The sequence below is a fragment of the Macaca mulatta genome, chromosome 19, assembly GCF_049350105.2.
Source record: "Macaca mulatta isolate MMU2019108-1 chromosome 19, T2T-MMU8v2.0, whole genome shotgun sequence".
NCBI classification, from domain to species: domain Eukaryota; kingdom Metazoa; phylum Chordata; class Mammalia; order Primates; family Cercopithecidae; genus Macaca; species Macaca mulatta.
This window is the reverse complement of record NC_133424.1, coordinates 59,890,640-59,918,450: the sequence shown is the minus strand read 5'-3', so window position 1 is coordinate 59,918,450 and position 27,811 is coordinate 59,890,640. Positions and strand designations below refer to the sequence as shown.

At 56.4% G+C, this 27,811-nt stretch overlaps 1 protein-coding gene and 1 long non-coding RNA gene across 13 annotated transcripts; both read left to right on the top strand.

Annotated features, from left to right (window-relative positions):
- The first annotated feature begins 424 nt into the window (after window positions 1–424).
- MEIS3 (Meis homeobox 3) lies at window positions 425–24,309 on the top strand. 12 transcript variants are annotated; one of them, XM_077980678.1, is made up of 14 exons: window positions 6,276–6,352; window positions 6,705–6,755; window positions 8,826–8,998; window positions 9,199–9,358; window positions 9,459–9,509; window positions 12,369–12,419; window positions 12,655–12,753; window positions 17,543–17,654; window positions 17,843–17,991; window positions 19,994–20,070; window positions 20,286–20,344; window positions 20,452–20,535; window positions 20,866–20,935; window positions 23,820–24,236. In XM_077980678.1, exons 2-13 carry the CDS (start codon window positions 6,744–6,746, stop codon window positions 20,913–20,915), a joined length of 1,077 nt encoding a protein of 358 aa, XP_077836804.1. In that variant the 5' UTR covers window positions 6,276–6,352; window positions 6,705–6,743; the 3' UTR covers window positions 20,916–20,935; window positions 23,820–24,236. The 12 variants fall into 12 exon arrangements, with proteins under 12 accessions (XP_077836803.1, XP_077836802.1, XP_077836806.1 ...); XM_077980677.1 differs by lacking the exons at window positions 6,276–6,352; window positions 6,705–6,755 and adding an exon at window positions 425–469 and having other exon boundaries at window positions 12,604–12,753; window positions 20,866–20,933; window positions 23,822–24,236; XM_077980680.1 differs by lacking the exons at window positions 6,276–6,352; window positions 6,705–6,755 and adding an exon at window positions 5,681–5,781 and having other exon boundaries at window positions 8,851–8,998.
- On the top strand, window positions 13,969–15,360 carry LOC144337214 (uncharacterized). Its single transcript, XR_013410014.1, has 2 exons — window positions 13,969–14,211; window positions 14,540–15,360. It is a non-coding gene; the product is annotated as an uncharacterized LOC144337214 (long non-coding RNA).
- Window positions 24,310–27,811: the final 3,502 nt, after the last annotated feature.

Below are 27,811 nucleotides of genomic sequence, written 5' to 3'. Positions count from 1 at the left end.
AGAGAAGAAGAGATACAGAGAGAAATGGAGAGACAGAGAGAGATGGAGAGACAGAGAGATGGAGAGACAGAGAGATGGAGAGACAGAGAGATGGAGAGACAGAGAGAGACAGAGTTATAGAGAGATACAGCAACAAAGACAGACAGTGAAGGAGACAGAAACAGAGACAGTCAGAGATGGAAAGAGACTCAGTGAGAGAGAGACAGAGGCAGAAGGAGAGAAGGAGAGAGGGTGAGGAAAAGAAGGAGGAGGAGGAGGAGGACGGACAGACCAGAGACGGGACCCAGAGGCACAGCGAAAAACTGGCAAAGGAAAGCAGATTCCAACAAAAAAGACAGAGAGGGCAAGGAGAGATAGAAATGGAAGGAAAAGGGGGAGAGAGGGGTCTCGGTGGGAGCCACAGCCTGTGCCCCGCCCCCCGCCCGGGTCGGGCCAGGTCCTCCCCGCTGCTGCTGAGCCGTGGCTAATGGTATGATTGCTTGGTGGGGCGGGAGGAGAAGGGGGTGGCAGGCATTTGTCAGGGCCGGTGACAAATGAGCCACCGGAGTCTGGGCTCGGGTGATGGATGGCGCGGCCGGTGGGCGGAGGGGCGGGCGCGGGGGTGGGGGCCCCCGCCAAGATAAATGTTTCCTTCTCCTGGAGCTGGGCCAGGCAGTGGGAGGATGGGGAGGGGGCGATGTATTTATGACGGGCCCGGGTGGAAGAGAGGGGGGAGCCAGAGGGACAGAAGCCCAGCGGGGATACGGTGGGAGGGGGGGACCAAGCGGGCACAGGGAGGTGGAGAGAGGGAGAGGAAAGGAGGGAGAAGACACAGAGGCCCCTGGAGAGAGAGATCAAGATGGATAGAAAGAGAGATAAGAAAGACAAGACAGAGAAGACATCCAGACAAAGAGACACGGAGATAGAGAAAAAATAAAAAAAAAGGACAACCAAGAGACAGACAGACAGACACAGTCCAGGCGGAGATGGAGACAGAGATGGCCTGTCTTTTAGGATCCCTTCTTCCCCCACCCTCCTGAACAGATTCTTAGTTAGAGCGAGCCTGGGATGAGGAGGAGGAACCACACCTGGGCGCCCAGAAGGAGGCAGACAAGACACAGAGCTGTTGATAAAGAGGGAAAACCGAGGCAGGGGGCTAGCAGGCCCAAGAGAGAGGACAGGAAGAACCCAAGGTGGATCCTTGCTCATTTGGTCTGCTCCTGCAGGCTTTCAGAGGGGATCCTGGGGACCACTGAGGATCCCCGGCGGGCGTGGCTGCCTGGTGGGCATACCCCCAGCGGTCGGTGCTAAAGGCTGGGGCACTGAGGGGCCAGTCCGCTGAGAGATCGCCCAGCCTGTGCTGGGGAGACCCGCGAGGTCCCCCAGATCTACTCATAGAGGGCTCCATGCTTCCCGTCTGTAAAACAGGTGCAGGGCAGGGCTAGAGGGCGGAGACCCCTGCAGGCCGGGAGCCACTCAGCCGGGCAGGGAAGACGCTTCCAGACACTTTCACGGAGAGGCCCAAGCACCACCCTTGAAGAGCCACCAACGGAGGCAGCCGCTACGCAGAGACACAGGCACCCCCCTCCAGCACCAGGCCTGGCTGCCACCTGCTCCCTCCCCCTGGGAACAGAAGGGTCCCAGGACTATTGAAGGGAGACAGCCAGGAAAAGGAGAGTGGGAGAGTGGGAGAGTGGGAGAGTGGGAGAGGGGGAGAGTGGGAGAGGGGGAGAGGGGGAGAGGGGGAGAGGGGGAGAGGGGGAGAGTGGGAGAGGGGGAGAGGGGGAGAGGGGGAGAGGGAGGGAGAGAGAGGGAGGGAGGGAGAGAGAGAGAGAGAGAGAGAGAGAGAGAGAGAGAGAGAGAGAGAGACAGAGAGAGAGACAGAGAGAGACAGACAGAGGGAAAGATTGGAGGAAGAGCCTCAGAAAGCCGGAGCCTCCCCTGCCTCCTCCCTCTGTCCCCGCCCGCATCCTCCCCCAATCAATTTCTCTCCCAGACATTCTTAATTCTCCCTTCCCAACATCTCGTCTCTTTCTTTAATTGAGAAGATTTATGCTTCAGAGTCCAAGCCCCCTGCGCTTGTTTGCGGGGTGGCAGGGACGACTCCGGGGTCTCTATTGGAGCTCCTGTCCCCCACTCCCTCCCCCTCCTGTCTGTCTCGCTCTGTCTGCACCTCTCTCTCTCCCCGCACCCCCGTCTGTCTCTGTCTCTCTCTCTCTGTTTGCCTTTCTCTGAATCACACCCGTCATTGGAATTACCTCCCTCCCCACCCCAGTTAAGCCCCGTCGCCATCCCAGGTGCCCCTTCCCTCCCTTCCTGCTCTGTCCACGCCCCCGCACCACTGGCCGTCAGATGAGGCCGCACCTGCTCCTCTAGGTTTCAGAATCAGCCTGGGCTAAGGGGACCTTAGCATGCACCCCCAGCACAAAAGCAAATAGAGGCAGGGACTCCTAACCCTTGCATCCTTCACCCCAAGTCTTGGCTGAGGGCGAGGTGGGGGTGGGGCAGACCAAACAGCTTTGTGTCTTTAATTAAAAAGTGATTTAAATTAATTTTCTGCTCCAAAACCCCTATCTGGGGTGCGCCGGCCTTGATGAAGGGAAAGGCCTCCAGACCCCTTCCCCTCCGACTGCCTTAAAGGGCCAGCCTCACCACAGGAGAGTCACGGGGGGGCAGAGCCCGCCGGCATGGGGACCCCCAGACTCAGCCAAGACCCTGAGTCCTGGCACCTTCTAGCTTAACTGTTTCTCTATTATCCACAATCCCCCGCCTCCAGCGCGCATTGCCCATCCTGCCTAGGGGGGATCGAGGCTCAGAGAGGGGAGAGTCTACGGTGGGACCACACTCCAGATTCCCAGGTGACCCCTGGAGATGGCCAGGGAGGGGGTCCGTGGTGTGTCCAGGGGGCTCGGAGAACAGAGAGCCGGAGAGAGAAAGGACGGGAGAAGGGGAGAGAGACAAGGAGACAGAGACTGGGAGACAGGGAGACTGAGCAGGAACCCCAGCCCTGGGTAGGAGAGGAGGGACCTGGGGGCACCAGGGCCGCAGTCTCTTCCTCTCCTCCCTCCACAGCCTGCCCCTTCCCCACTCCCACCGGGAAGTGCTGCTGCTGCCCTAACCCCAATCCCTCATGCTGTAGCTCTGTACGGCTCACCCTGGCTCACCCCCTATCCCGCTCCTTGGTGGTTCTGTTTAATTTCCATAAGACAGGAGGGCAGAGAAGCAGGTGGCAGCAGAGGTAGCGCTGTTGATGACAGTCTTGAACTATGTCCTTGGAGGGCTGCCTCCAGCCCTCTCTCAAGGTCTCTATTTCCTTCTGTCTCTGGGTCTCTATCCCTCTCTCTCTGGGTCTGTCCCCCTCTCTCTGGGTCTGTCCCCCTCTGTCTCTACATCTCTGTACCCCCACCCCCATCAGGGTCTTTGTCCTCCGCTCCCCGCATCCCTGTCCCCTTCTCTCTGGATCTCTGTCCCATTCTTTGGCGCTATTCCTCTGGGGTGACTTTCAGGATTTTGTGGGGGGTCAAGTGTCCTTCTGTGAGAATGGGATAAAAACTATGGGCCACTTCCCTGGGGGAAAAACACAGAGGCACCCAGTCCACAATTTCCCAGGGAACTTTCCCCTGGGTTCACAGGTCTCCTGACAGCCACCTGCACACCCCCGCGGGAAGCTGAAGACACCAGGGACTAAAGACCCCCCAATGTAAAAGATGCCACGGGGAGAATGAATCCAGGGGTCGCCACCAGCCCCCTCACCCCCTCCCTCAATAGCCTCTTAGATGTTTCCTGGACACACCAAGCACCTTCTGCTCCCCCGACTTTTCCAGGCTTTGCACCTGCAATTCCCCCTGCCCGGAATGCTCTCCCCAGGTGTGTGCACGGCTCAGATGTCCCCTCCTCTGAGGGCTGTCCCTGTCCAGCCTGCAGAAGCCGCCTTCCCCACACCGTTCTTACACAGCTTAGTTTGGGAGCACTGGCCATCTCCAGGCACTAGTTAGTATTTATGCATCCATTTACTCGACTACCCTCCCTTTCTACCCATCCCCAGGGACAAGTGAGTGCCATAAGACCAAGAAGTTTGCCTTTTGTTCCCTGCTATGTCCCCAGAAGGTGCTCAAGAAGTTGCTGCTGCATGAATCTTTTTCTTGATCTCAGAACCTCAGGTTGAAAGCTCGCCTTAGGAATCCGATGAAAGCCGCGGACTTGCCCTCCAACACCTTGTGTGGGGGCCCAGGGTTTACCCCACAGACTGCAGGTTCCAGGGACTCCCTGAGAGCAGCTGAGGGGGCTGCAGGCTCAAGATAGGGGCCCAAGACGGCAGGGGGCCTCCAGTACCCACCACATCCAGAGACAGAAACAACACACATAGTCACTCCTACACACCACACACATAAAACACACACACCACACAGGTACACACACACACAAAAAAACACACCACACGCACACCACACAGGTACACACACACACCACACACACACAAAACACACCACACGCACACCACACACACCCTACACACAAAAAACACCGCACACCACACAGGTATGCACACACACCCAACACACCACACACACAAAACACCATACACCACACAGGTACGCACACACATGCCACACACACACCACACACACAAAACACATACACCACACACCCACCACACAACACAAAACACACAAACACACCACACACCACACAGGTATGCACACACACAACACACACCACACACACAAAACACACACCATACAGACCACACACACCACACATGCGAAACACACACCACACACAAAACACACTACACACCACACACATGCAAAACACACACCACACACAAAAAACACACTACACGCACACACAGGTACTCACACACACAACACAGGTATGCACACACACAGGTACTCACACACAACGCGAGTATGCACACTCACACCACACACACACAAAACACACACCACACATGCACACACCACACACACCACCCAAAACATACACACACCACACACATGCACACACCACACACACAAAAGCACACCACACATACAAAATACACCACACACATGCACACACCACATACACACCACACACACGCACACACCACACAAGCACACCACACATGCACATCACACACCACACACAGACACACATACCACACACACAAAACACAAACAGAAAACACACCACACACAGGCACATACACACCACACACAATGCACACACACATGCAAGCACACAACACATACACCCGACACACACACACACAGGCGCAGGCACAGGGGCCCCTGTCTCCTAGAGGAGGGAGGGAAAGGGGTGAGGGCAAGAAGAGAAACTAAAATCTAAGCGCTGGCTTCCTTCCGGCCTCCTGTCCTCTCCTCTGATTCCGTCCCATAGGAGAGAGCTGGGGAAAGGGAGAAACAGAGAAACAGAGAGAGAGGTGAGGGGGGAAAGAGACAGAGAGAGAGAGAGAGGTGAAGGGGAGAGAAACAGAGCAAGTGGGAGTTGGGGGTAGAGAAACAGAGGGAGAGAGAGATGAGGGAGATAGGTAAGGGGGGAGACAGAGAAACGGAGAGAGAGATGGAGGAGAGGGACAGACACACAAACAGAGAGACGGGGAGGGGGGTAGAGGTGGGAGGAGGGAGAAACAGAAAAAAACAGAGAGAAACAGAGAGAGGTGAGGGGGAGGAGAGAGACAGAGGGAGAGAGGTGAGGGGGAGAGAAACAGAGAAAATGGGAGGTGGAGGGGAGACAGACAGCGAAGAGAGAGAAACAGAGGGAGAGAGAGAGGTGGGGGGAGAGACAGAGGAGAGAGAGGTAAGCGGGGAGAGAGAGAAACAGAGGGAGAGAGGTTGGGGGTTGAGGGAGAGACAGAAACAGAGGGGGAGAGAGGCGGGAAGAGGTGGGAGGAGAAACAGAAAAAACAGAGAGAAAATGAGAGAGAGAAGAGACAGGGTGGAGGGGGGGGAAGAGAGACAGAGACAGAGGTGGGGGAGAACTCGAGACAGAGGCGGGTGGCTGCCGGCAAGGGGAGAGGGAGACCCGGAGCGGGGTGGGGGGAGAGCGACCCGGAGCGAGCGCGGCGGGCGGGGCGGGGGCCGAGGAGGACGCGTCCCAGGGCGACTCCGATACAAAAGCCGCCGGGAGAGGCCGCGGGCCCGGGCGGGGCGGGGCGCGGATGGAGGGGGGGGAGGGGGGAGGGGAGAGGGAGGGGGGAGGGGGAGGGGAGAGGAGGGACCCGCAGCCCCAGCCCCGCCCCGCCCCGCCCGGCCGCGCCGGCGGACAGTGGGTTAAGCATCTCCGCCGTGGAACTTCCGGATGTGACCACAGAGAGGGAGAGACCGGGAACGGGGAGCGCGGCCGCCAGCACCCCCGAGCCGCCGCCGGAGCCCCCGCCGCCCCGGGCTGCCCCCAGCCCCTCGCGGTCCCCGGTCTGTCCGTCTTGGGACAGTTCGATTCCCTCCGAGCCCGGGGAGGGACGGGGGGGCCCAGGGGAGGGGGCCTCGGGCGCCCCGCCCGCGCCTGCTGCCCCCGCCCCAGCGGCGATGCGCTCCTGGCCGTGACCCCCGCTGGGGGCGGGGGCCGGGGTCCATGCGCGGAGTCCCGACCCGGCCCGGCGCCTGCCGCTGACGGCGGCGGGGGTGGGGGAGCGCGCGCCCGGCCTCCTGCCCACCCCCTGGCGTCGACACTGCGGGCCGTCTGGGGCTGCGGCCCCGGGCTGCGCCCTCCCCCGCGGCCAGGCTCTGGAGGGACCCGGGAGCTGCCGCCGGCCTCAGCCCATGGCCCGGAGGGTAGGTCTCAGGGCGGGGACCCCGCGCCCCGGCCGCTTCCGCACCCCCCGTCCCTGCATCCCTCCTCTCCGGCGCTGGCCCCGCATCGGCCCATCCGTCCTCTCCACCACCTCTCTCTTGCCCCTCCCTCCGCCCCTGGGTCTCCCAGTCCCTCTGTGCTCCCTCTCTGCCCCCAGGTGTCCCCTCTTCCTGCCCCTGGGCCTCGCCTCCTCCCCACCGTTTAGCTTCTTCTCCCTGCCCCAGTCTCTCCCTACCTCTGTCCCCCTCTGTCTGCCCCAGTCTCCCCCTCCTTTCTGCCTGTCTGTCCCCCTCTCTCTGCCCCGGGTCTCCCCCTCCTTTCTGCCTCTCTGTCCCCCTCTCTCTGCCCCGGGTCTCCCCCTCCTTTCTGCCTGTCTGTCCCCCTCTCTCTGCCCCGGGTCTCCCCCTCCTTTCTGCCTCTCTGTCCCCCTCTCTCTGCCCCGGGTCTCCCCCTCCTTTCTGCCTCTCTGTCCCCCTCTCTCTGCCCCGGGTCTCCCCCTCCTTTCTGCCTCTCTGTCCCCCTCTCTCTGCCCCGGGTCTCCCCCTCCTTTCTGCCTGTCTGTCCCCCTCTCTCTGCCCCGGGTCTCCCCCCTCTTTCTGCCTGTCTGTCCCCCTCTCTCTGCCCCGGGTCTCCCCCCTCTTTCTGCCTCTCTGTCCCCCTCTCTCTGCCCCCGAGTCTCTCTGCTCTCTGTCCCTGGGCTTCCTCCTCCATCTCAGCCGCCCCCACCTCACCATCCCCCTCCTTTTCTGCCCTCCTCCGTCCTTCTCTTCGCTCTACTTTTGTTCCAAGCCTCCCCTGCCTCTCCAGGGGTGGGAGGGGCGGTCTCACCAGGCTGCTGGCCCCAGGGAGCCTCTCTCCCTGGGGATGGGAACGGGCATAGGAGACGGGGGAGGAGGTGCGCCTCCGCTTTGGGGGTTCTGGGTGGGCTGTGGGGACCGAGTTTGGTGAGTGTGCCATGAGCAGCGGGGAGCAGTTGGATTCAACTTCAGGGCACAGGAGAAGTTAGGAGAAGAGGAAGAGGGAGAGAGTGGGACACGCAGAGCCAGAGTGCCCAGCCAGGCGAGGGTCGGAGGCAGGAACGTTCTAGCCTCTTCCCAGGGGAGTCCTGCTGCCTCTTTGAGCCTCCATGTCTTCATCACTGAGGGATTTGACCTGACCTAGTGAAAGGTGCCCCAGGCTTCCCAGGTGCATGGTTCTGTGATGACGGGATGCGGGTATCCCACCCCATAATGGTGTTTTTCTTGAGTGCGAAAGTGTGTCTCAGTGGTGGTGCCTAGTGACCCTCTCCAGCAACAAGTGCTCACAGCGTGAGCCAGGCCCTGTGCTAAATGCCTCGTTCATTCATTCGTTCATGTGCTAAATGTCTCAATCATGCATTCATTCCTGTGCCTGGTGTTGGGCTGTGTGTGTGTGTGTGCGTGTGTGCATGTGTGCGTGTGGGGGGGGGATTTGGGTGTGACTGACACACGAGCGTGCACGTGGGTTGGTGTGTATGGCTGTGTCTCCGTGTGTGGTGGATTCACGTGGTGAGTGGGGTGTGACATGTTGTTGAGACTTACTCTAAATGTGCATATCTACCAACTGTGAAATGGAATAGAAGACGGGGAGGCTTCGTGTGTGTACTTTGTGTACAACAATGCGCGGTTCCTGCAGGAGGTGTCCATGGATTTCCCTCTCTGTCTGTCTCTCTCTGTCTCTGTCTCTTATCTCTGTCTCTGTCTCCATCTCCGTCTCTGTCTCTGTCTCCGTCTTCTCACGCCACTCTCTCCATCTCTCTTCCCTCCCAGCCAGACCCTGCCGTCTCTCCCTCTGGGTCCTCCTGCCCGCATGTCAGGAATCTCTGCCTGGACGGGGTCCTCACTCCCACCCAGACAGCTCCGGGGGACCTGGAGGGCTCAAAGGGGCAGGGCTTAGACACTTGGGGACCAGAAGCAGGTTTCTGGGACACAGAGAGGCATCTCCTGGGTTCCAGGATAGAGAAGCTCCTCAGCTGAGTCTCGGGGTGCTGACCCCTCCCTGGGGCTCCCCCTTCTCTTCTCACCTTCGCCCAGTACGATGAGCTGCCGCACTACCCAGGCATCGCGGATGGCCCCGCAACCCTGGCTGGCTTCCCAGAGGCAGTGCCCGCGGCACCAGGGCCCTACGGCCCACACCGGCCTCCCCAGCTGCTGCCCCCAGGCTTGGACAGTGACGGCCTGAAGAGGGAGAAGGATGAGATCTATGGGTGAGTGGGGGCCGGTCTCAGGCTCCTGTCTCTCTCTGTCTTCTGTTTCTTTGCTCCCTGGGTCTGTTTCCGTCTCTGTGTATGAGTCACCGTCTCCTCTCCGGCTCTCTTGTCCCCTTCCCAGCTGTTCTGCACCTTGCAGCCCCTCCATTCACCCCCCCAGCCTCTCCCTCGACCTCTCTCCTTTCCTGCCTCCCCAGACACCCGCTCTTCCCCCTCTTGGCCCTGGTCTTTGAGAAATGTGAACTGGCTACATGCTCTCCCCGTGACGGGGCCGGAGCTGGGCTGGGGACACCCCCCGGCGGCGACGTCTGCTCCTCTGATTCCTTCAACGAGGACATCGCTGCCTTCGCCAAGCAGGTGGGCACCCCCCACCCGCCAAGCACCGCACCGGAGAGCCAGCGAGGAGGGTTGGGTGGAAGGTGGGACATCCCCTGCCGGCTTCTCTCTTCCCTCCCAGGTTCGCTCTGAGAGGCCCCTCTTCTCCTCCAACCCAGAACTGGACAATCTGGTGAGACCCAAGCTCTCCCCCACACTCCCTCCTACGATGGGTCTCCTGCCCTGACTCCCCATCCCTGGGGTTGGTTGAGGGGGTGCAGAGAGGAGGCCATCCGGTCCATGTTCCCAAATGGCCATGATTGTTGCCCACATGCCATGTGGTACAGCCTAGAGTCTGAGAGAACGGGACCCATGGCCCGAGTTCAAATCCCAGCTCTGCCACTCACCAGCTGTGTGACCCAGGGCAAGTCACTCTGCATCTCTGTGCCTGGCGTCCCGTCTGTGACGTGTGGCTGGTAGTAATTTCTGTCTTGGAGGGCTGCTGTGGGGATTTAATGAGTGAATGCAAGTCAAGTGCATGGGACAGCACCTGGCACAGAATAGGGCTGAAAAAGTGTCTGATGTTCCATCCGTCAGAAGAATAGTACCCATGCCAAAGTGAGCGCAGGGACTGCTTCCCAAGGAGAGGAGGCTGGGTGCGGCAGCTCACACCTGTAATCCCAGCACTTTGGGAGACCAAGGCCAGGAGATAGCTTGAGGCCAGGGATCAAGACCAGCCTGGGCAATGTAGTGACACCCCATCTCTACAAAAACATTTAATTAGCAGGGTGTGGTGGCACACACCTGTGGTCCCAGCTACTTGGGAGGCTGAGGTGGGAGGATCACTCGAGCCCCAAGAAGTCGAGGCTGCAGTAACCCTTGATCAGCTCCACTGCACACCAGCCTGGGCAACAGGGCAAGACCCTGTCTCTCATAGATAGCTAGAAAAAGAGAAAGAGGCCAGTCGCCGTGGCTCACACCTGTAATCCCAGCACTTTGGGAGGCTGAGATGGACAGATCACGAGATCAGGAGATCGAGACCATCCTGGTTAACACGGTGAAACCACATCTCTACTAAAAATACCAAAAAATTATCCGGCCGTGGTGGCGGGCACCTGTAGTCCCAGCTACTCTGGAGGTTGAGGCGGGAGAATGGTGTGAACCCGGGAGGCGGAGCTTACAGTGAACCGAGATCGTGCCACTGCACTCCAGCCTGGGCGACAGAGCGAGACTGTCTCAAAAAAAAAAGAAAAGAGGCCGGGCGCGGTGGCTCAAGCCTGTAATCCCAGCACTTTGGGAGGCCGAGGCGGGCGGATCACAAGGTCAGGAGATCGAGACCACAGTGAAACCCCGTCTCTACTAAAAATACAAAAAAATTAGCCGGGCGCGGTGGCGGGCGCCTGTAGTCCCAGCTACTCAGGAGGCTGAGGTAGGAGAATGGCGGGAACCCGGGAGGCGGAGCTTGCAGTGAGCCGAGATCGCGCCACTGCACTCCAGCCTGGGCAACAGCGTGAGACTCCGTCTCAAAAAAAAAAAAAAAAAAAGAAAAGAAAAAAGAGAAGAGAAAGGAAAACACAGGGAGGGAGGGAAGGAGAGAGGGAGGGAGGGAGGGAGAGAGGGAAGGAGGGAGGGAGGGAAGGAAGGAAGGAAAGAAGGAAGGAAGGAAGGAAGGAAGGGAGGGAGGAAGGGCTGGGTGCAGTGGCTCATGCTTGTAATCCTAGCACTTTGGGAGGCCAAGGCCGGCAGATCACAAGGTCAGGAGTTCGAGACCAGCCTGACCAACCTGGTGAAACCCCCTGTCTACCAAAAATACAAAAATTAGCTGGGCGTGGTGCACTCGCCTGTAGTCCCAATTACTCGGGAGGCTGAGGCAGGAGAATCGCTTGAACCCGGGAGGCAGAGGTTGCAGTGAGCCGAGATCCTGCCACTGTACTGCAGCCTGGGCAACAGGGCAAGACTCTGTGTCAAACAAACAAAGAAAGAAAAATAAAGAAAGAGGGAAAGGAAGAAAAGAAAAAAGAAAGCGAAGAGGCCGGGCACGTTGGCTCACGCCTGTAATCCCAGCACTTTGGGAGGCCGAGGCAAGTGGATCACCTGAGGTCGGGAGTTTGAGACCAGCCTGGCCAACATGGTGAAACTCTGTCTCTACTAAAAATACAAAAATTAGCCGGGCACAGTGGTGCATGCCTGTAGTCCCAGCTACTCAGGAGGCTGAGGCAGGAGAATCACTTGAACCTCGGAGGCGGAGGTTGCAGTGCGCTGAGATCGCTCCACTGTATTCCAGCCTGGACGCCAGAGCAAGACTCCATATCAAAAAAGAAAGACAAAAAAGAAGATAGAGAAGAAAGGAGGGAGAAATACCCCAGCTTCTCCCATCCTTTGCTCCCCAAGCTCTTGCCAGGGCTTCCTATTGGCCAAACCCTTTGGCAAAGGGCTCTGGGAAATGTAGTTTGCGGGTGGGCAGGGCCTGGAGCTGGGGGCCAACAGGCAGAGGGTGGGAATTCCAGTCGGAACGGCTCACCTTAGCTCTCCCTCTTTGTGATGGGTTCTTTTTTTTTTTTTTTTGAGGCGGAGTCTCGCTCTGTCGCCCAGGCTGGAGTGCAGTGGCGCGATCTCGGCTCACTGCAAGCTCCGCCTCCCGGGTTCCTGCCATTCTTCTGCCTCAGCCTCCCGAGTAGCTGGGACTACAGGCGCCGACACCACGCCCGGCTAATTTTTTTGTATTTTTTTAGTGGAGACGGGGTTTCATTGTGTTAGCCAGGATGGTCTCGATCTCCTGACCTCGTGATCCGCCCGCCTCGGCCTCCCAAAGTGCTGGGATTACAGGCTTGAGCCACCGCGCCCGGCCTCTTTCCTTAATTTTGCGCTGCATCTCTGTTCTCTTTCCCCCTCTGCGCCTGGTGTCTTTGTCGCCCTGTCCCTGTCATTTTATCTCACTCATTCTGTTTCTCTGTCTCTCCTCTCTTCCTCCTTCTTTTCCTCTTCCTTCTTCCTCCCTTCTCCCTCCCCCGATTCCCTCTGTCTTCCCCCACCTCCTGTCCCACGTTTTCAGATGATCCAGGCCATCCAAGTGCTGCGGTTCCACCTGCTGGAGCTGGAGAAGGTGAGTGCATCTCACCCCCCAACAGCCTCACTTGCCCACCTCATCCCACCCCATCTTGTCGCCTCTGCCTCCCACCTTCCAGCTCTCTCCCCACTGGAGTTGAAGCAGAATGCTGCCCCCGTCCCTGTGCACCCCAGCCCTGCCCCCCCCGGGTGGCCCCCCCAGTACCCCGGTGCCCCCCCAGGTCCACGACCTGTGCGACAACTTCTGTCACCGCTACATCACCTGCCTCAAGGGAAAGATGCCCATCGACCTGGTCATCGAGGATCGGGACGGCAGCTGCAGGGAGGACTTCGAGGACTACCCAGCCTCCTGCCCCAGCCTCCCAGACCAGGTGGGCCTGGGACGGGCACCAGGCATATCGCCCTGCAGCCACAGCTGTGCCTGGACACTGCATGAAGGCGTATGCACACTACACAGCCTCAGACGCAGCCACAGTCAGCCTGATCACAGGGCACGCATACACACACAGCCACAGACCCACTACACAACAGCTGTGCAGACTCAGATGCGGCTGGGTGACGGTGCACACACATGCACACCAGCAGCTGCAGATGCCACCCACAGACTCAGCTACACCCACACAGGTCCACACACAGCCACACCAACTCAGCAACAGCCATTTCTGCTCATAGCTGGACAGTAGCATCCACCGTGTACTCACACACACACCCCCAACCATACGACAGCAGCATAGAACACACAGCCGGGTTCTGCACGCCGTTCTCAATTATGTGTGTGTCCACCACATACGCACCCCCGCTCCAGCCACACAAAACAGCCACACAGATGGACATAGAGCCCAACAGCCCGAGGTCCTGCCTGGCAAACTCAGATATAACCACGCTTGGGCCTGGACTGACCACGGCGCCCTCTTGCACACACGTGACCCTGGTCACATAACAGTCGGGCTGCAGCCGAGATCGCGCACACACACCACTCACAGCCACATGGCCCCAGACTCATCCACACAGACTTGGAAATAGACTCAACAGGCTCAGATGGGGCCACAAAGAAACCCAAAGAAGCAACTCAATAAGGTGGCACCATCTCAGATTCAGCCTCACTACAGTTTTATCCACTTAGGACACCAGACGGCAAACACGCACAGCACAGCGCAGCCGTGTGGATCCCGACTCGCCACGGCTATGTACAGAGTAGAGGGGCGAAGCCTTGAGGAAAAGTCACATGAGAGCCACACCCAGGCAATCCTACTGTCAAAACACCTGGCAATGACATCTTTACAGCACACGCACACCCACTCCACACCGCCTCAGATACACTCACATGACAACCACCCCACAGCCAGACGCACCCAGACACAGTCCCAGAGCCTTTTTTTTTTTTAAATGGAGTCTCAGTTTGTCACTCAGACTGGAGTGCAGTGGTGCAATCTCAGTTCACTGCAACCTCTGCCTTCAGGTTCAAGCGATTCCCCTGCCTCAGCCTCCCGAGTAGCTGGGACTACAGGTGCCTGCCACCACGCCCAGCTAACTTTTGTATGTTCAGTAGAGATGGGGTTTCACCATTTGGCCAGGCTGGCCTCGAACTCCTGACCTCAAGTGATCATCCCGCCTCGGCCTCCCAAAGTGCTGGGATTACAGGCTTGAGCCACCGTGCCTGGCCAAGTCCTGGAGCCTTATACCCACTCGCACAGGAATCGCGACAGCAGTGTCACATACAAGACAACCAAACCTTCAAACTGCAGTCACAGAAAAAAAAATGTAGCCTGGTGATAGCTGGGTGCAGTGGCTCACATCTGTAATCCCAGCACTTTGGGAGGCTGAGGCGGGTAGATCACGAGGTCAGGAGTTTGAGACCAGCCAGGCCAACATGGTGAAACCCCGTCTCTACTAAACATACAAAAAAAAAAAAATTAGCCGGGCATGGTGGCACGTGCTTATAATCCCAGCTACTCGGGAGGCTGAGGCAGGAGAATCGCTTGCACCCGGGAGGCGAAGGTTGCAATAAGCCGAGATCGCGCTATTGCACTTCAGCCTGGGTGACAGGGCAAGACTCTGTCTCAAAAAAACAAACAACAACAAAAAAACCCAATAATGGCCAGGCGCGGGCGCGGTGCCTCACGCCTGTAATCCCAGCACTTTGGGAGGCCGAGGCAGGCGGATCACGAGGTCAGGAGATCGAGACCATCCTGGCGAACACGGTGAAACCCCGTCTCTACTAAAAATACAAAAATATTAGCCGGGCATGGTGGCGGGCGCCTGTAGTCCCAGCTTCTTGGGAAGCTGAGGCAGGAGAATGGTGTGAACCCGGGAGGCGTCAGAGCTTGCAGTGAGCGGAGATCGTGCCACTGCACTCCAGCCTGGGCAACAGAATACGACTCCGTCTCAAAAAAAAAAAAAAAAGAAAGAAAACCCAACAACAAATTAGCTGGATGTTGTGTCATGTGCCTGTAATCCCAGCTACTTAGGAGGCTGAGGCAGGAGAATCACTTGAACCCAGGAGGCGGAAGTTGCAGTGAGCCGAGATCTCACCACTGCTCTCCAGCCTGGGCAACAGAGTGACACTCTGTCTCAAAAAAAAAAAAGGGTGGGAGGGGGCGTGGTCACCAGAACCAGGAGAGGAGCAGATTGCTTGACAGCGGCTGAGATTTTTGGTAGAAGAATACAGCTAATCTAAAACCACAGGTTGGGCAGATTTAACCCAACCTTAAACTGAAAAAGAAGTGTTACTGCAGTCCATATGGGTGAGCTGACCTCCTGGTGCACGGAGCTGGGTGGAGGGTAAATCCTACCGATTGTCGAGTTCCTCAAAGCATGTTGGAGTTTGCATAAAGAAACGACGAGGCTGGCTGCAGTGGCTTCACGCCTGTGATCTCAGCACTTCGGGAAGTCGAGGCAGGAAGATCGCTTAAGCCCAGGAGTTCGAGAGCAATCTGGACAACATCGTGAAATCCCATCTCCACGAAAAATAAGAAAAATTAGCCAGGCGCAACTGTAGTTCCAGCTACTTGGCAGGCTGAGGCGAGAGGATTGCTTGAGCCCAGGAATTTGAAGCTGCAGAGAGCTAAGATTGCACCACTGCACTCCAGCCTAGGTGACAGAGCAAGACTCTGTCTCTTAAAAAAAAAAAAAAAAAGAAGAGAAGGCTGGGCACAGTGGCTCACGCCTGTAATTCCAGCACTTTGGGAGGCTGAGGCGAGTGGATCACTAGGTCAGTAGTTTGAGACCAGCCTGGCCAACATGGTGAAACCCCATCTCTACTAGAGATACAAAAAATTAGCCAGACATGGTGGCACGCGCCTGTAATCCCAGCTACTCAGGAGGCTGAGGCGGGAGGATCGCCTGAACCCAGAAGGTGCGGGTTTCAGTGAGCCGAGATCATGCCATTGCACTCCAGCCTGGGCGACAGGGCAAGATTCTGTCTCAAAAAAAAAAAAAAAGAAAAAGAGAAAGATAATACATAATACAGCCCCAGACCCCCTTACCTACAATTCTGAGACCCCTTGGCTACAATCTCTGAAACTTCAAAGTTTTGCATTTTGTCCCATAAATTTAGTGCAAACTCATTTGGCAGCAAAAACGGACCTGAACTAATGAGGGGCTATTTATAGCCTTTATTTATTCTACTTAGTTAAATATTCATCCATGTTGCTGTGGAAATGTTAATGAGTTTGATGACCAGGTTGTGCCCCAGAGCCTGCCTGGGATGGCTGCGAACTGCATGGTGTATGCGCTGATTTACTGCCTAAAAATGTGAAATGGGCCTGGCGCAGTGGCTCACACCTCGTATCTAAGATTTTGGGAGGCAGAGGTGCGCGGATCACTTGAGCCCAGGAGTTCGAGATCAGCCTGGCCAACATGGTGAAATCCCGTCTCTACTAAAAATACAAAAAGTAGCCAGGCATGGTGGCAGGCACCTGTAATCCCAGCTACTTGGGAGACTGAGGCACAAGAATCACTTGAACCCGGGAGGCAAAGGCTGCAGTGAGCCTAGATCTTGCAACTACACTCCAGCTTGGGCGACAGAAGGAGACACTGACTCAAAATAAAGTTAAAAATGTGAAATGTTCTGAATCCTGAGACACCTCTGGCCCCAAGGATTTTAGATAAGATGCCATAGACCTGTGTAAGGTCATCTTGTTCGAGCCTCTATGTAGATGAACTCATCATTGAATACTGGCCACACTCCGTCATGACTATTATTATCCTTTGTTTTCTTTTTCTCTTGCTTTATTTATTTATTTATTATTATTTTTTTGAGACGTAGTCTCACTTTGTCACCCAGTCCAGGCCAGAGTGCAATGGCGCGATCTTTGCTCACTGCAACTTCCGCCTCCCGGTTTCAAGCGATTCTCCCGCCTCAGCCTCCCGAGTAGCTGGGATTACAGGCACCCACCATCATGCCCGGCTCATTTTGTATTTTTAGTAGAGACGAAGTTTCACCATGTTGGCCAGGCTGGTCTTCAACTCCTGACCTCAAGTGATCCGCCTGCCTTGGCCTCCCAAAGTGCTGGGATTACAGGCGTGAGCCACCGTGCCCAAGCCGGCCTAGTTTTTGTATTTTTAGTATAGATGGGGTTTCAACATGTTGGCCAGGCTGGTCTCAAATGCCCGATCTCAGGTAATCTGCCTGCCTCAGCCTCCAAAAGTGCTGGCATTACAGGCGTGAGCCACTGTGCCTGGTCCTGTCCTTCATTTTTCCAATTAAAGAAACGGAGGCTCAGAGAGGGGAAGTGACCTGCCCAAGATCACACAGCCAGGAGGGAGGCAGGGACTGGCTTCCCATTCAGGAGTCCTAGCTCCAGAGTCCATGCCTCAAGCCTTAGCACTAACTTTTTTTTTTTGACATGGAGTCTTGCTCTGTCACCCAGGCTGGAGTGTAGTGGCACGATCTTGGCTCACTGCAACCTCTGCCTCCTGGGTTCAAGCGATTCTCCTGCCTCAGCCTCCTGAGTAGCTGGGACTACAGGTGCGTGCCACCACACCCAGCTAATTTTTTCTATTTTTTAGTAGAGACGGAGTTTCACCATGTTAGCCAGAATGGTCTCGATCTCTTGACCTCGTGATCCACCCGCCTTGGCCTCCTAAACTGCTGGGATTGCAGGCGTGAGCCACGGTGCCCAGCCGCCTTGGCACTAACTGCTAACTCTTGTTTTCTAGAATAATATATGGATTCGAGACCATGAGGATAGCGGGTCTGTACATCTGGGGACCCCAGGTCCATCCAGCGGGGGCCTGGCCTCCCAGAGTGGTGACAACTCCAGTGACCAAGGTGAGAATCTTGGGAGGTGGAAAGGAAACATGGGAATCAGCCAGAGGATTGAAGTTAGACTGCAAGTAGGACTTGCAGAAGGGCAGAGATGGCTGGGGTGTGGAGTGGTGTCTTGGGGGAGAGTCCTGGGGCCCTCTGGTCCTCCACTCTTCACTGCCCACACACACAGCATGCCTGCCCTCCCTCAGGAGATGGGCTGGACACCAGCGTGGCCTCTCCCAGTTCTGGTGGGGAAGATGAGGACTTGGACCAGGAGCGACGGCGAAACAAGAAGAGGGGGATCTTCCCCAAGGTGGCCACCAACATCATGCGAGCCTGGTTGTTCCAGCACCTGTCGGTGAGAGCCCTGCTGCCCGGGTGCAGGGTGGGCATGGAGAGAGGGAGAAGGGTGGGCCACAGAGACCAAAACCCCAGAGACGCCCAGAAATGGGAGACTGAGATGGCGGGAAATTTTTCGAGACTCTCTTGGAAGTGGAGAGTTGTGACAGGATCCAGCAGCAGTGAGTGTCACCTGTGTGCAGGTGCTGCTCAGGACACTTAACTCACTAAGTCCTCCCCGCAAACCATCCATTAACCCACACATCAATCACCCACCCACCCACCATCTACCCAGCATACCCTTGGAGGGAGGAGCTACTATTATCTCCATTTAGCAGATGAGGAGGAGACTGAGGAACAGAGAGGTTGGGAGACTAGCCTAAGGTCACACAGCCAGAAGTGGATTCAAATGCAGGCAGTCTGGCCTTAACCACTGCACCATACTGCTTCAAGGACACAGGAGAAAAATAGAGCCAGGAAGAGGCTGAAACAGAGAGACACAGAGACCAAGTCAGAGCAAGATGGAAACAGGGAGAGGCTGAGTCAGAGGGACAGAGACAGACAGAAACTCGGAGGCAGGGAGGGACTGAATCCCAGAGAGAGAGAGAGAGATACAGACAGAGACACACACACACACAGATAGTGAGACAGAGAGAGAATGTGAGAGCCACAGAGAGAGAAATGGAGGGCCAGACACAGTGGCTCATGCCTGTAATCCCAGCACTTTAGGAGGCCAAGGCAGGAGGATCGCTTGAGCCCAGGAGTTCGAGACCAGCCTGGGCAACACAGCAAGACCCCATCTCTAAAAAGAAAAAAAATTAGCCAGGCATGGTGGCACACACCTGTGATCCCAGCTACTCAGGAGGCTGAGGCTAGAGGATCGCTTGAGCCAGGGAGGTTGAAGCTGCAGTGAGCCATGAAGGCACTACTGCACTCCAGCCTGAGTGACAGAGGGAGACCCTGTTTTAAAAAAAAAGAGAGAGAGAAATAAAGAAATGGATAGGGAGGGGCCGGGCGTGGTGGCTCATGCCTGTAATCCCAGCACTTTGGGAGGCCAAGGTAGGCAGATCACAAGGTGAGAAGATGGAGACTATCCTGGTTAACACGGTGAAACCCATCTCTACTAAAAATGCAAAAATGTAGCCAGGCGCGGTGGCGGGCACCTGTAGTCCCAGTTACTTGGGAGGCTGAGGCAGGAGAATGGCGTGAACCTGGGAAGCAGAGCTTGCAGTGAGCCGAGATCGCACCACTGCACTCCATCCAGCCTGGGCCACAGAGCAAGACTCCGTCTCAAAAAAAAAAAAAAAAAAAAAAAAGAAAGAAAGAAAGAAAAAGAAATGGATAGGGAGGACTGGGCGCAGTGGCTTACGCCTCTAATCCCAACACTTTGGGAGGCCGAGGCAGGTGGATCACGAGGTCAGGAGATCAAGACCATCCTGGCCAACATGGTAAAACCCCATCTCTACTAAACTACAAAAAATTAGCCGGGCATAGTGGCGCGCACCTGTAGTCCCAGCTACTGGGGAGGCTGAGGCAGAGGAATCCCTTGAACCCCGGAGGCGGAGGTTGCAGTGAGATGAGATCTCGCCACTGCATTCCAGCCTGGCGACAGAGCAAGACTTCATCTCAAATAAATAAATAAATAAATGGATGGGGGAGAGCCACACAGAGACTCTGACAGATTCAGAGGGGGAGGGGCTGGGCTTTGCTTCCCTCCCCCACGCCAGTGAAGCCCCCTCCTCCATGTCACAGGAGCCCCCCTCCCCCAATACGGTCTCTTTAATCAGATCTGGCCAATTAACCTCTAATTGCTGGAACAGGCGGGGGCTCGCAGGCATGTAATTGTCCCAAGCCTGGGGCTCCCTTGGCCTCCATCCTGGGGAGCGCAGAGACACTCAGACGCGCCGGCTCTCCCACATGTCTGCCTGGGCTCCCCATCCCCCGGGCCCCTGTGGGCCAGACCTTAGGGTTCAGACTGCGGCCGGCCAGGCAGGCAGAGTGACCCTTGCTGGTGGCCGCAGCACCCGTACCCCTCGGAAGAGCAGAAGAAGCAGCTGGCGCAGGACACGGGGCTCACCATCCTGCAAGTCAACAACTGGTGAGTGGCCCAGGAGGGCCCGCGGGCCGGCCCGGGGCGGGAGCCCGGGAGCTGTCCGCGGTGCTGACGGAGACCCCGAGCCCGGCGGAGCCGCTGCCCCTGCTCGCCCCGCCCTGCCTCCCCCGCCGCTGTCCTCCCGGCCCGCTCTGCATTCGTCTTGGCCTCTTTCCCACTCCCTCTTTTCACTCCCCTCCGTTTCCATGACCGCTTCCCAGGTTCATTAACGCCCGGAGACGCATCGTGCAACCGATGATCGATCAATCCAACCGCACAGGTACAGGGGGAAGGCGGGGACAGAGAGCCTGGGGTTCTTAGGAGGGAGTCAAAGCCGGGTCCCGGGCTTCTTGGAGCTCAGCCTGCACCTCTGAACCCCCTTCGCAGGGCAGGGTGCAGCCTTCAGCCCAGAGGGCCAGCCCATCGGAGGCTACACCGAGACGCAGCCACACGTGGCCGTCCGGCCTCCGGGTAAGCCCCGCCGCCTTAGCTAGGCCCCGCTAGAAGATGCCCACCTGAGATTCAATTCAAGCGGAATACAGTGTGTCACTTGCCTAGTGGGGAGCAGGTGATGCCAAGACAGATTTCCTGGTCCCCCACCTTTTCCTTACAACCTCATTTCTTCCAGACTTCAAGCCTAACGCCTCAGAAGGCTCCACTTTTTCTAAAGGGCCAGCACCTTCTTATGACCCAGTCTATCCTGGTAGAGGGATCCCCTGGTGTAGGAAGGGGTGGGGAAGACTTAGAGGCATCTGGGGGTGTCTCTGAAAGACCCACTTACCCTCCTTTCTTGTCTTCCAGGATCAGTGGGGATGAGTTTGAACTTGGAAGGAGAATGGCATTATCTATAGAGGCTGGATGCAGGAGAGGTGTGAGTGTCTAAGGGCTAGGAATTGTGTAATTCTCAAACTTCCATTAGACCTCAGGACTCCAAGCGTGGGCACATCCAGAGTAGTGGGTCAGCCTGGGTCCCTGTACTGCGGGTTCCCTGAGGCTTGATGGGAAGATGTTTCATTCATCCATCTGTCCATCCATCCATCATCCGTCCTCCTCGTCCATCTATCCATCCATCTATCCACTCACTTGCCCATCCATATCTTTATCCATCCATTACTCAATTACTCATCCACCCACAATCCATCCATCCAAACCTAGTCCACCCACCTACCCACTCAATACCCATCTGACCACACATTCACCCACTTATTCCATTCATCTCTCCACTCACCAACCCACTCATCCGTCTACCTCCACGCTGACCAACCACCCACACATCTACCCGTTTATGTGTGCATTCACCCACCTCCCTACCCAGGCATCCACCCATCTACCCATCAACTCACCCATCCATCTACCCACACATCCCATTATCCATATATCCACCTACCCACCACCTTATATCCATCCATCCATACATACATACATACACCCATTCATCTATGATACATGTCCAAACACAAATTAAGCCCTTGGCCGGGCGCAGTAGCTCACGCCTGTAATCCCAGCACTTTAGGAGGCCAAGACAGGTGGATCACCTGAGGTCAGAAGTTCGAGACCAGCCTGGCCCCATCTCTACTAAAAATACAAAAATTAGCCAGGTGTGGTGGTGTGTACCCGTAGTCCCAGCTACTCTGGAGGCTCAGGTAGGAGAATCACTTGAACCCGGGTGGCGGAGATTGCAGTGAACTGAGATCAACCTGGGCAACAGAGTGAGACTCCGTCTAAAAAAAAAAAAAAATTGAGCCCTCACTCCATCCTGACGTGCCTCAGGTAGGGTCTGGATCTTGAGAAGATTCTGGTCTTGTGGGGAAGTTGGCAACCCCAGTGACAATCCAGTGCCGCAGTTCAAACAATAAAACATAGTTTCCCCATAGGAGGGAGTCATCAGCTATCTCTGGGGTATCAGGGAGGACTTCCTGGAGGAAGTGGCCTCTGGATGGGGCACTGAAGGATGAATAGGAGTCCGCTGCGCAGAGTAGGGAGTAATGTGGAAGGGGGGCATTATTTGACTCTCCCAGGCCTTGAGTCTCCTGTGGCCTGGTATGCTGGCGGCACTTTACAGCATCTTCTCATTTAGTCCTTACCATGACCCTGAAAGGGAGAGACTATTACAGTCTTCATTTCACAGATAAGAAGACTGAGGTTCAGAGAGAAGAGGTCACTTGCACAGGTCTACTTACCCTGCTTACAAAAGCAGGGGGAACAGCATGTGCAAAGGCCCAGGTGGGGAGGAGTTTCCAAAGCACAGATCCGAGTTTGACTCTCTCTGGATTAAACCATTTGTGGCTTCCTAGTGCCACCTGGACAAAGTCCCAATTCCTTAGTTTAGTATCCATCTGTCCATCCATCCCCTGAGCTGCTCTGTGCCCAGCCCTGTGCTGGGTGATAGTGAGGACACAACAGTGACCATGACAGCCCCAGCCCTGCTCTCATGGGGCACAAAGTCCAGTGAAGGGGACAGACCCATCCCCAGATAGTGATGCTCCAGAATGGGCAGGACTGGAATGGTGAAGCCCAGGAACTGGAGGAGCTCACAGGGGGTGGGTGATGGACCTGGGATGGGGGGAGGTCCAACCAGGACCTAGAGAGGGCTTCCTGGAGGAGGGGGCATCTGACCAAGACTGGAGGATTCAAGGAGGGCTGCCTGGAGGAGAGGACTTTGCAGGTGAGACCAGAAGAATGGGAGGAGTGAGGCAGGAGAGGAGCGTCTACAGAGGGAATAGCACGTGCCAAGGCCAGGAGAGCTTGGAAGTCTCGTGGCTGTGAGACAGTCCCAGCCCCCTGCACACAAGGAGGAAGTTCTCCTTGGGCTGGGTTGAGGCAGGTGGCCAGACAGGTGGCTAATGAATTCAGGGCCAGCAGAAAGGCCCTGAGAATGAGAGTGGAGGCCTGCACAGGGCTTATGTGTGGAGGCGGGTGCTGGAGGCCGAGCCTGGGAAAAAGAGACAGGTAGGTGTATCCAGGCCAAGTAGGGCAGTGGGAGACTCAGCGCTGCCATGGCCAAGCATGGATGGGGATGGTCTGGAGTGAGTGTCAGGGGACCTTTGGATCAGTAGTGATGGAGGGGCCTTCTCACCCCACTGCCTGGATGCCCAGTGGGCTCTTTTCTCCACTCCTTTCTGTCTCCTTTTCTGTCTCTCCACTCCTGAGCATGACTCACTGTAGCCTCAACCTCCCTGGGTTAAGTGATCCTCTGGCCTCAGCCTCCCAAGTAGCTGAGACTACAGGCATGCACCACCATACCTGGCTAATATTCATTTTTATTTTTATTTTTGTAGAGACAGGGGTCTCACTTTGTTCCCCAGGCTGGTCTCGAACTCCTGGGCTCAAGCAATCCTCCTGCCTCTGCCTCCCAAGGTGCTGGGGTTACATGCGTGAGCCACCGCACCTGGCCTCCTCTCTCTCTCTCTCTCTCTCTCTCTGTTTTGTCTATTTCCGTATGACTCCTTCTCTCTCTTCCCATGTCATTCTCTCTGATTCCTTCCAGGTCTCTCTCTGTCCCACTCTGCCTGTCTCTCTCCTTGTTCTCTGTCTCAGTCTGTAAGTCTCCCTCCCTCACCTCCACTCTGATTCTCTGTCTCCCTCTTTCTCATCACTGCGTCTCTTCTCTCTGTGGTGCTCGCACATCCCCGCGCCATTCCCTGCCAGCCACTCTGTGTCCCCCTCACGTTGGGGCTGATGAGGGATGCACAGATGGGCTGGGATGGGGCCAGGCCCCCTCCAGCTCCTGACTTGGCATCTCCTCCTCTCTCCAGAGACCCAGCCTCCAGCTGTGACCCCCAGCCTCACACCTGGTTCTGGTTCCCGCCTGGTCCTCCAGCTTCAGGACCCCACCTCCAAAGGCCCCTCCGCTCAACGCCTACCTCCCTAGGGCCCTGCTGGGACATGAGTGCCCACCCAAGAGGCTCCCAAGGACACCGGCAAGGCCTCCAGGCCCTGAGCCCCACTTCTGCCTTCACCTCTGCCTGGGACCTGAGCTGGGCTCCTGGGCCTTGCCAGAAGATGGCAGCTAGGGCCTCGCCGCCGGGACAGAGAAGGGACGGGGTGGCTGGGCAGTCAGGGAAGGAGGGTCGCCTGGATCCGACATTTTGGAGAGATTCCTTCACCCTCCTGTCCCCCCACCTCCCTTCTCTAATTTCTTCTTTTTTTAATGATAAAGTCTTAAAAACACAGAGCCACCAACTGGAGTTCTTGTGTCTATTCCAATATTTCAAATTCTTACCAATTTGAAGCTCATAAGTCACGAATAAGGATACTGATTGGCCGGGTGCAAGCGCGATGGCTCACGCCTGTAATCCCAACCCTTTGGGAGGCCAAGGCGAGTGGATCACTTAAGGCCAGGAGTTCAAGACCAGCCTGGGCAACATAGCAAGACCCCATCTGTACAAAACAAGCAAACAAATTGCCTGGGCATGGTGGTGCACGCCTGCGGTTTCAGCTACTTGGGAGCCTCCCAGAGTGCTGGAATTACAAACAAGAGCCACCAGGCCCGGCCTAGACTCCACCTCTTGACTAGAGGGAACTGCAAAATGCCTGCGAGAGATGTGCGTGCAGGGGAGAATGAAGACTCAGGGCCACGCATGTGTCACTTTACCAGCTGTGGCTCTCCGATCACGTCCTCTGTCCCATGGGAAATGAGCAGGTTAGGCATGGACAGCCTCACTTCCAAGGCTTCCGGACGGACATGGGTTCAAATCTCGCCTCTGGAACGCAACATGACTTCACCTGTGTGGACCCCAGTTTCCACATCTGGAGAACGGGGAGAGCAGCTGTGCCTGTCTTATAGGATGATTGTGCTGATGGTGGAGGTATTTTGAGGAGCACATGGGGAACTGTGCCCCGTGTGTCAGCGCCCATCACAGGCAGAGGCTATCCTTTGTGACTAGGAAAACAGGCTCAGAAACCAGTGTGAGTCCCTTGGGGTTCTCAGCTTTGCAGACCTCTGTCCCCTCCAGCCCCCAGAGAGAGGGACCACCAAGGCAGAGTGTGGGTCGCTCCCCTGTTTGGCTCTGTCTCTCTCTTTTTTTTTTTTGAGAGGGAGTCTCACTTTCTTGCCCACACCAGGCTGGAGTACAATGGTGGGATCTCAGCTCACTGCAACCTCCGCCTCCTGGGTTCAAGCGATTCTCCTGCCTCAGCCTCCTGAGTAGCTGGGATTACAGGCATGCGCTACCACGCCCGGTTAATTTTTGTATTTTTAGTAGAGACGGGGTTTCACCATGTTGGCCTGGCTGGTCTTGAACTCCTGACCTCAGGTGATCCACCCGCCTCCACTTCCCAAAGTGCTGGGATTACAGGTGTGAGCCACCGCGCCCAGCCATTCTTTCTGTCTCTGTCTTATTCAGACCTCGTCTCTCTCTGTCCCTTCCCCACTGGAAACCCGCATCTCTGGGGCCTCCCCCTCCCTTCTCCTCCAGAGTCCAGGTGACCTCTCTCCCGCAGACCCAGGCTGCTTCGTCCTGGCTCGCTGCCCTCCAGTCCCCTCTCCCAAGTGCCCCTCAGCCCCTCTGCCATTCAAGCTCCCCCTCTGCCACCCTCTCCTTAGAGCCATCCTTGGACCGTTGAGTCTCTTGGGCACCCCCCACCATGTACACTGCTGCTCTGTGTTCAAGGCCCAAGGGGCATGTGTGTGGGTTTTTGAGGGACCCCTGGAGCCCCTTCGGGGCGAGCCACGATGGAGAGATTCGCACAGAGACACACACGTTGCTATGAACAGACACACATGCAAATATGCACACGCACACTCCGAAATACACACACATGAAGGACGCACAGAAGATATGCCACACTCAGCCAGGCGTGCTGGCTCATGCCTGGAATCCCAGTACTTTGGGAGGCCAAGGCGGGCAGATCACCTGAGGTCAGGAGTTCGAGACCAGCTTGGCCAACATGGTGAAACCCCGTCTCTACTAAAATACAAAAAATTAGCTGGGTGGGATGGCGCCTGCCTGTAATCCCACCTACTCAGGAGGCTGAGGCAGGAGAATCAGGCTGGGAGGTGGTAGAGATTGCAGTGAGCTGAGATCGTGCCACTGCACTCCAGCCTGGGTGACAGAGCGAGATTCCGTCCCAAATAAAAAAGAAAGAAAGAAAATATCTGCTGAGCAGAAGAGTGAATGAACAAAATCTCAGGATATGCCAGGAGTGATGGCTCACGCCTGTGATCCCAGCATTTTGGGAGGCTGAGGCGGGCAGATTACTTGAGGACAGGTGTTTGAGACCAGCCTGGGCAATATGGTGAAACCCCGTCTCTACTGAAATATAAAAATTAGCCGGGCGTGGTGGCGCATGCCTGTAATCCCAGCTACTTGGGAGGCTGAGGCAAGAGAATCCCTTGAACCTGAAAGGCAGAGGTTGCAGTGAGCTGAGGTCATGCCATGGCACTCCAGCCTGGGTGACAGAGCGAGACTCGTCTCAAAAAAGGAAGAAAAGGACAAGTGTCACAAAAAGCAGAACAGGCACAGGATGAGAGCATGGGCTGCCACTTTTATGACCTTATGGAGCCCTTCAGTGAGGGCCGTGTCCCGGGCTCTGTTCTAGGAACCATATACCTGAGAATCTGTTGAACCCTATGGCAGCCCCGGGAGGTGGGTGCCATCACGGTCCCCATTTCCCAGACGAGGAAGTAGGACCAGAGAGGTGAAGCGGCTCATCCAAGGTCACACAGCTGGAGATTGTGGGGCTGGGCTCCATTTGAACCCAGGCAGCCTGGCTCCAGGGCCTGGGCACTAACCACCGTGCTTCCAGCCTCTCTTTTTTTTTTTTTTTTTTGAGATGGAGTCTTACTCTCTCTTGCCCAGGCTGGAGTGCAATGGTGCGATCTCAGCTCACTGCAACCTCCGTCTCCCAGGTTCAAGTGATTCTTCCACCTGGCCTCCCGAGTAGCTGGAATTACAGACACCCCCCATCATGCCCGGCTAATTTTTGTACTTTTGTAGAGACGGGGTTTCACCAAGTTGGCCGGGCTAGTCTTGAACTCCTGACCTCAAGTGAGCCGCCTGCCTCGGCCTCCCAAAGTGCTGGGATTACAGATGTGAGCCACTGTGCCTGGCCTGATTTTTAATTTTTAAATTGCTTTTGTTTGTCTTTGAGATAGGGTCTCACTCTGTAACCACGGCTCACTGCAGCCTCAAACTCCAGCACTCCAGCAATCCTCCTTCCTCAGCCTCCCCAGCAGCCGAGACTACGGCCACAAACCACCATGCCTGGCTAATTATTTATATTTGTTGGTAGAGATGGCTTTTCACTGTGTCTCCCAGGCTGGTCTTGAACTCCTGGGTTCAAGCTGTCCACCTGCTTCAGCCTCCCAAGACGCTGGGATTACAGGCATGAGCCACTGCACCTGGCCTGATACTGTTTTTGTGACTATGATGAGAGTTTTATCTCTCCCCAAACTCCCCGGGACTCAGGTGGGATGGGTGATGGGTACACAGGAGGAAGGACTTCAAACAATCACCCTCCCTTAAAGGCAGGTGGGGGAAGGAATATGAGGGAGGGGCAGGGCCAGGCCAAAGCTTTGAGGTCCGCTGAGAGGGGAGGCAGTTGTTTAGTGTATCTCCTGCCTGATGCAGGGGAGAGGTCCCAGCGGCTGGGACACTGGGAAGTGGGGGAGGGGACAGCTCTTCTCTTCCCCTCCTCCCCCTTTTCCCAGAACCTGGAAATGCCTCTCATTAACTGAATCCTGTCTAATTAAACCAATTGGATGTGCCTGGGGAGAAGGGAAATTGGGTGGGAGGTTAATTGTAAC

Bases quoted from the DNA above. Each gene is read 5' to 3' on its own strand.
- MEIS3 (XM_077980670.1), top strand. The intron at 8,999-9,198 runs GTGAGTGGGGGC...CTGCCTCCCCAG, and splicing joins GAGAAGGATGAGATCTATGG to ACACCCGCTCTTCCCCCTCT. The intron at 12,754-17,542 runs GTGGGCCTGGGA...CTTGTTTTCTAG, and splicing joins GCCCCAGCCTCCCAGACCAG to AATAATATATGGATTCGAGA.